The sequence below is a fragment of the Papio anubis genome, chromosome 9 (genome assembly GCF_008728515.1).
Source record: "Papio anubis isolate 15944 chromosome 9, Panubis1.0, whole genome shotgun sequence".
Lineage (NCBI taxonomy): Eukaryota > Metazoa > Chordata > Mammalia > Primates > Cercopithecidae > Papio > Papio anubis.
In genome coordinates, this window is record NC_044984.1 from 9,204,576 (window position 1) to 9,212,785 (window position 8,210).

General features: G+C 35.0%; 1 protein-coding gene across 1 annotated transcript; it reads left to right on the plus strand.

Moving 5' to 3' along the window:
- The first annotated feature begins 225 nt into the window (after positions 1–225).
- On the plus strand, positions 226–7,009 carry CD69 (CD69 molecule). Its single transcript, XM_031650260.1, has 5 exons — positions 226–399; positions 3,116–3,238; positions 4,271–4,470; positions 4,837–4,947; positions 5,902–7,009. Exons 1-5 carry the CDS (start codon positions 336–338, stop codon positions 6,010–6,012), a joined length of 609 nt encoding a protein of 202 aa, XP_031506120.1. The 5' UTR covers positions 226–335; the 3' UTR covers positions 6,013–7,009.
- The last annotated feature ends 1,201 nt before the right edge of the window (positions 7,010–8,210 follow it).

An 8,210-nucleotide genomic window follows, 5' to 3' on the forward strand; every position in this document is an offset into this window, starting at 1 on the left:
GAAATTCAGGGCAGGATGTCTGAGAGTCTGGGAAAATCCCACTTTCCTCCTGCTACACCTTACAGTTGTGAGAAAGCGCATTTCAGACAACAGGGAAAACCCATACTTCACCACAACAACACACTATACATTGTCTGGTCCACTGGAGCATAAATTAAAGAGAAACAATGTAGTCAAGCAAGTAGGCGGTAAGAGGAAGGGGGTGGAGACTTCATCAGGGAGTATAAACTCCCTCCGATGCCTCCGAGCCTCAGAGACTGAACAAGAGCTCCAGGAAAGACTTTCACTGTAGATCAACTTGACCTCAGATTAACTAGGGAATCTTGAGAATAAAGATGAGCTCTGATCATTGTTACGTAACAGAGAACAGCTCTTTGCATCCGGAGAGTGGACAAGAAAGTAAGTCAGATCTGATTGCATATTTACTGTCTAGTATCTCTGTGTATGACATATAATAGTAGTTATAGAAGATATACTCTTCTCTATATATGATATGTATATGATATATAATCTCTACATATGATATATAATCTCTATATATGATATATAATCTCTATATATGATATATAATCGTAGAGAAAATATACTGCTAATCTCTATATATGTGATATCTAATGGTTGTTAGGGAAGAAAGTGAGGCTTTGTCTTTTAGAGAAGACAGGTTCTTCTTCAGGGAAGAGGTAAATCCCTCTTTATCTATAAGAAGATAGAATATCTGAGATAAGAGAAAGCTGCAAAAATTAATTTCAGAAGATCTTTAAAGATCTTTCTCTTTGCTTTAGTTTATATCATCTCAGTGTTTAGATTTAACTGGAAAACTTTCTGCTCTAGCCCAGTTATTCTCCATCATTTTTTTTTTTCATATCCATGTGTACATTCTCCAGGAAGTGCTGTCTCCCTTTATGAAAAATTCTATTTTCCACATAAGCAATTACATTGTTTGCCTTCCTTTGCATCTTTGTCTGCTCTCAGCGTGCCTTATCCTGTGTTCTCATGACAGCATCATGTCGTTGCTGGAAACGGGCAAGTTTGCCATCTTTGAGAGAATAGCTATACGAGCAGATGAAAATTTACAGTGTCCATGTGTAATTTACTAAAAAAAAAGTCACAAAAGAATTCCTGAAAATGCAATCTTCTGCTTTGGTATTCTTTATCAGACTTTTTTCCTCCATTTCATCCTTCTAGTTAACCTTTCCAATCTCTGGCTTCAAAGTCTATGTAACTTAGACTTTTTCTTCCTTTCCTTTGTTTCTCATCAAAATATAATCATCCTAGAAATTTTCCTCTCTTCTATTTGTCTATTCTATCCACCTATCTAGTTTATTTCCTGTTACTGGGATTTTGCCTATTTTTTATACCTTATTTCTGTAAAATTTATTTGAGTTTTTCCATTTATTCCTTTCTCCTTTGTTAATGAGGTACCCTAAAGCATTAGCACTTAGGAATTAGTCTTTACTTGTCAGCAAGAGCTATCTAGTAACAAAGGGATATGTGAGAGACAGCAGAACTAAAACGATCTTGTAGAAAGGGATTATTTTCTAAGCATATGTCTACTATATTAGCTTACTTCCGAAAAACATCAGTTACCTCTCATAAATCCATCCTGTGTTTAAGAACATGAAATTTAGTGTGGATAACAAATGCAAAGCAAGCAAATTTTCAGGTAATCAGGTGAGCCGTTACTTATAGCACAGTTGCGTTGCCAAAAAGAAATAATAATAATAATTACTACTCAATAAATAGAGAGCATAGCTGAAATAAGGACCTAATGCAGAAACTCTTAAATTTTCCTGATGCCATTTCAACTTTCTTTTGAATGTCTAATTTAGGCTGCCCTAGTAGGTGCTTTATTAGTAGGAAGAATCACTGAAGGTCATCTTTGGGTGATTCAATAAGTAGCAAATTGGGTTTATTTTCAACTTCTCCATTAATGTGCGAGACCTGAAACCAAAGAAAAAGTGTGCTGTTGGGGGAAATGTTTTGTCACCTAGGAGATAAGTCAAACTGTGGGTAACAATAGCCCTCATTAATGGGAGTAAAGTATCATCTGAGAGTCATCTCAAAGCTTACTCCCCAATTGAGCCAATAGTCTGAGTGAGACCCTGGAGCCCATGGGTTATTGGGGTGTGTTAGTGCTCACTGAGGAGACAGAGCTGTTGCAATACCGAGTTCAAGCAGCACAAATGACTCACATAACGTGAAGTGAAACCAGACAGAGCTCCGAACTTGGTACCTTGGGTAGCAAAGGCGGCTTCCGATGATGATTCTATAGAGGTGATAAAAGGAAAATTTACTTTGAGAAGCTGAGAAAATCGAGCTAGATGGCAGCGAAGTAAAGACTTCTCTTGCAAAATCTGAGTGCAGATCTGTGATGGGAAAAAGAACTTCCAGATAAAGCAAAAGTTGATGTTGACACCAGTACCCAGTAAATTACTATGAAAAAAGGTAACATCTCTTGGTCCAGTTTACCTTTAGATAAATGTTTGAAGAATAAAAATACATGCGTTTCAAGATATGTCTTATGTAAACTTTTTTAAGTTATGAAAATCATCCATATTGAAAAATTGAATGTTTTTTATTTTGAAACTGTTTTGCATTGTCAGTTACTCAAGCAGCCATTTTACATTTCAGTGTTTGAGAACATGACAGGGACCTGTATACTCCTTGTGGGGCCACATTTTAAGAATCTTAACAGCTCATCCTGCAAAATTAAAATCCAAAATCTAAATCACAAAATTCTCTTTTCTCTTTCCTCAGTTATTTACTTAGACTATAGAACAGATATCCTCCTAGAGTTTTTTGTAACTATCAATTATCATTAACATCATATTCCTATTCTAAATCCTTCCACTGAAACACTACTTGTTGGGAAAAAAAGGCTTTTACTTTGTTTCACCACTGTACAGAGGGTAAATGGAAAAACTTTCACTGAATATAATACTGTTACATTTCCTCTATTATTTTAACATCTTTTGAAAAATTTCTATAAAGAGATGGAGAAATTTCATGTCAGGAGATAGGAAATATTAAATTTAAATGCCTCGAAAGAATATCGCATATTCCTATAGTACTTCTATAGTCTGCCTGAACTCACCCTCAACTTTCTCCCTTCCAGATGACGCCACCAGCCCCCGTTTTTCAACACATCGTGAAGGATCCTTCCAAGTTCCTGTCCTGTGTGCTGTAATGAATGTGGTCTTCATCACCATTTTAATCATAGCTCTCATTGCCTTATCAGGTGGGTCTGCTCTTCATCAATTCTTTCAAAGCCTCCCAGCTGTAAGCATTCATGCCCAGCTGAAATCAATATTAGTTTAGTCTAGTTAATCAGAAATTGTAGCTAATTTAGAACCATCCCGTGTACCATATGTGGCCAATTTCCTAATCAATACTAGACAGAATTCCACAATCCTCAAATAAATAATGTAATACTTTTATAAGTATTAAAGTATCTATGATTTATATATTACTGTAGAATAAAATTGCATTTGAAAAGACGTTTACATCTAGAATGAAGGGAGCTGATTTGAATTCTGAATAAATAGCTATTTAGCTGGAAAAAAAATGTGAACTTCACATTCATTGATTATGGAAAAAAATCGTATCTAAAGTCATAGATTAATCAGGAAGTGGCCAGTCTTTTGTGTTTTATCTCAAAGGACACAGAATGGTAGTTCTGAATAATTAAGATTATATTTAAAAGTTCCCAGAGAGTCAGTAGTGATTCAGTATTCAGTACCTCCAGCTATACCGAGATGTATTTGTGTCTTTTACAAATGGGAATGTTTACCATTTTTTGAGATATTCTCAGCCATATGTCTTTCTGTATTTTCAATTGGTTCCCTAAAATTTACTCTCTTCATCTTTCCAACCTAGTGTTATAAATACTGCATCTTCAAATTCTTCCACCTCTGCATTCAGATTCAAAACCTTATTTGAAATATATAATGTCCTTTACCCTTTTTAGTCCAAAGAAATATCTAGTCCAAATTTTCAGAATTTTTCTATATTTCTGTCATTTTCTGACATTATGGCCAAAGGTACATCCCCTCATCCTCATACCTCCATCCAATGATGATTAGGCTCAATGGAAAATCAGATATGGTCCTGAGAACTTTCTTTCTTCATACCCTTTTCAGAATTCTCCTTTTTAGCTTTAATCCTTTACTTTATCACCACCTAGCACTACTTAGCATCCTAAGGCTAGTTTTGCATGCTATGGGTATTTCATTTCTTTTGTTACTAAAACAAAGCATTTTTCTGTTCACAGTGGGCCAATACAATTGTCCAGGCCAATACACATTCTCAATGCCATCAGATAGCCATGCTGCTTCATGCTCTGATGACTGGGTTAGCTACCAGAGGAAATGCTACTTTATTTCTACTGTGAAGAGGAGCTGGACTTCAGCCCAAAATGCTTGTTCTGAACATGGTGCTACTCTCGCTGTCATTGATTCTGTTAAGGACATGGTAAGAATGAAAAAAATGATAAAATATTACTCTTTTAATTAATATGGCTAATCAGTGGTTTCCTTCTGTTTCTGAGTGGAAGAAAAAAACAATATTGTACCTATTTCAGATGTAGGAAAATATCATCCCAGAGAACCGTATGATCAGCCTGAGGTCAAAATGAGATTTACTCACTTTAGTCTTTTAAATTTGACTTGATTGCTTAGCTTCAAAGACCAGAAATCCAAATATGCTGATCCTATATAGAATGAGTCAATGGTCAGATGAGCTGTCATGCCTCAAGTTGCAGCTTTTGAGAAACAGGATTTACTATCTACTTCCCCAGAAGGGTGTTTAATGTAACAACTCCCTTGTGCTTTCTTTAAGAACTTTCTAAAACGATACGCAGGTGGAGATGAACACTGGGTTGGACTGAAAAAGGAACCTGGTCACCCATGGAAGTGGCATCTCATCACCATGGCAAAGAATCTTAACAACATGGTAAGTCATCTCAGAAGTCTCTTTTCTCCTTTCAAAGCACTTTAGATACGAAGGCTGAGCTCTTCAAGAGCTCTAACAATCTCTTCTGAATGCGTATACTCAAATTCGTTAATGACAGCCTTTATTATTATTCTTTTTTCTTTATCCACACTTATAATACATAAAATAAATGCTTATAGTAATTTTTCTCAGCAAACTCTAATGTGAGGAATAGATCTGGTTCATTTGGAAATATTCTAATGATAATTATGATGATGCAACAAAACCCCACTTTCAACGTCACATTTAGTCTTTACTAATAAGATAGTTGTTGGAAAATAAATCCTTCTTACTGTTTCTCAGTTTTCATCTCCACAGAATAAAGAATAGTTTCAATGCCTAATTATGAATTTCTATAGACCTGAAAGAAAATTTGCCCCAGAATTAGATACTCTATTTTCATTACTTTTAGTTAAAATACATTTAATGTTTGAAGATCATTTTATAAGTTTGTTGTTGATCATAATACTGATAAAGTATCGAGAATAAAATTCAGGTCTCTAGAAAAGGAATTCCTAATATTTGTCCTATGGTTCCATATCCACAGATGGGTTTCAGGAACCATAAACCCCCTAAAGCTGTATGCACTAGTATGCATGGCTGTTGGATGCATATAATTTTGTGAAATTATTTATTGAAAAATCTATGAACTCAAAAATGACCAAGAATCACTTCTCTGGTGCCATGCCAGCCAAATGAATGGCGTGCTTTCCTCTTACCTCCATATTTTTTTTCCACATACTTTTTTTTCAATTCTTGTCCATTGTTTCTACAAATTAGTCTATGATTATTTGACTTATGTATCCTGCTGAGAATTTAAAAGAAGCAGAGGTCACCATCTTGAGTTCATTCTCATGTAACTGAATGAAAACAATGAGCTGAAAATAATTGTAAGTTTCTTTATTGTTTGACAGGTTCAACTTTACAGGGTCTGAGAAGTGCGCTTTTCTGAAAAACATGGAAGTCAGCAGCATGGAATGTGAGAAGAACTTATACTGGATATGTAACAAACCTTACAAATAATAGGGAAACATATTCACTTATTGACTATTGTAGAATGGAACTCAAGGAAATCTGTGTCAACGGATGCTGCTCTGTGGTCTGAAGTTTTCCATGCAGACTTTGTGAAAAAAAAAAATTTTTTGTAGTATCTTGGGAATTTTCTTCCAAACAGAACTATGGAAAAAAGGAAGAAATTCCAGGAAACATCTTCATTGTGGGCTCTCGTTGCCATGAGCTGGAAGCATAACAGGTTGACTGATAACCATGCCCAAGAATGAGAAGAATGACTATGAAACCTTTGGATGCACTTTATATTATTTTGAATCCAGAAATAATGAAATAACTAGGCATGGACTTACTATTTATTGCTGAATGACTACCAACAGTGAGAGCGCTTCATGCCTTTGCACTATTGGAAGGAGTTAGATGTTGGTACTAGATACTGAATGTAAACAAAGGAATTGTGGCTGGTAACATAGGTATTTAGTCATTGAATCCCTTAAACTCAGGGAGCATTTATAAATGGACAAATGCTTATGAAACTAAGATTTGTAATATTTCTCTCTTTTTAGAGAAATTTGCCAATTTACTTTGTTATTTTTCCCCAAAAAGAATGGGATGATCATGTATTTATTTTTTTACTTCCTCAGCCATAGACTGGTCCTTTTCGATGGTACATATTTCTTTACCTTTATAATCTTTTATACATTGTTTTACAGAGAAAAGACATAAGCAAAGAGTATGAGGAATATTTGTAAAACCTAGAAAAGTGTTGGAAAATGTGCAATATGTGATGTGGCAAATCTCTATCAGGAAATATTCTGTAATGTTCAAACCTAGAATAATACTAGTCTTATAATAGGTTTGTGACTTTCCTAATCAATTCTATTATGTGCAATACTTCAATACTTCTTTTAAAATATTTTTATGTGCAATAAAATGTATTTGTTTGTATTTTGTGTTCAGTACAATTATAAGCTGTTTTCATGTATGTGAAATAAAAGTAGAATAAACACAATGGTTTCCAAGAAAGTTCATTCCTTCAAAATACATTTAAAAGTATATAGTGTATGAGAAAGAAGAAAACAGAGTACTATAACTTAGAAAAAAATCCCATCTAGGGTAAAACCCTTAGTTTTACATCAGCTTATACATATCAAATTGTTTTCATATACTTATATGCGAAAGGGTGTATGTATGCATATTCATTTTTCTGCGTATAGAAGATGCTCAGTAATAATTACTCCTCATAGTCAATGCTCTGAAAGTATCCTGTTCAATTCTGAAGTGCTATATACACTTTAGTTATTTACGTAAAATACTTCAATACATAGAAATGAGGCATAATCTTCATGGGATATTTCAATCAGCAAAAAACTTGATGATGTAGCTTGGATGTGTGTCCCTGCCCAAATCTCATGTTGTATGGTAATCTCCTTTGTTGGAGGTGGGGCCTGGTGGGAGGCGATGACATCATGAGAGCGAATTTCTCATGAATGGTTTAGCATCATCCTCTTGGTGGTCTCCTTGCAACAGTGAGTGAGTTCTCAGGAGATCCGGTCTTTTAAAAGTGTGCAGCACTCTCTCTCTCTCTTTCTCTCCCTCTCTTTCCTGCTTTCTCCATGTGACATGCCTGCTCCCACTCCACTTCACCTTCTACCATAAGAGCTCCCCTAAGCTTCCACAGAAGCTGAGCAGTGTCAGTGTTATGCTTGTAAAAACTGCAGAACCGTAAGCCAATTAAGCCTTTTTTCTTTATAAATTACCTTGTCTCAGATATTTTCATAGCAATGCAAGAATAGCCTAATACATTCCATTACCTTCAAAATTGTTTTATAAATGTAATTTGCAATATTCTTCTCTGCCTGTTGGAAATGTGTGATGTGTATGGTATCTCTAAACTATTGACAGATGGCAAACGGAAATGTGGATTTCAGACACTGCTTAGTGAAAAATAACGACCTCTGCGCTCCCGACTTCCCACAGCTGTGGGAAAAAAATGAAACAAGCAGCCTCCTAGCTCTAATAGTCTATCGTTAAGAACAATCTACTCCCGAGTCATCTTAGAAAACAATGTCTTGTGATTAACATTTTAGTTATAACATATTTTTATGTGCATAAAATCTAATCAAATTATGAAAACTGAGCAAGCTTAAAAATATTATTTCTATATTAGTATGATACAGTTTTTAACTCATTGAATACTGACTGTATCACCT

Excerpts from the sequence above, each read along its gene's own strand:
- CD69 (XM_031650260.1), top strand. The coding sequence starts at position 336 with ATGAGCTCTGATCATTGTTACGTAACAGAGAACAGCTCTTTGCATCCG. Across the intron at positions 400-3,115 it reads TCCGGAGAGTGGACAAGAAA|ATGACGCCACCAGCCCCCGT; the intron begins GTAAGTCAGATC and ends TCTCCCTTCCAG. Across the intron at positions 3,239-4,270 it reads AGCTCTCATTGCCTTATCAG|TGGGCCAATACAATTGTCCA; the intron begins GTGGGTCTGCTC and ends TTCTGTTCACAG.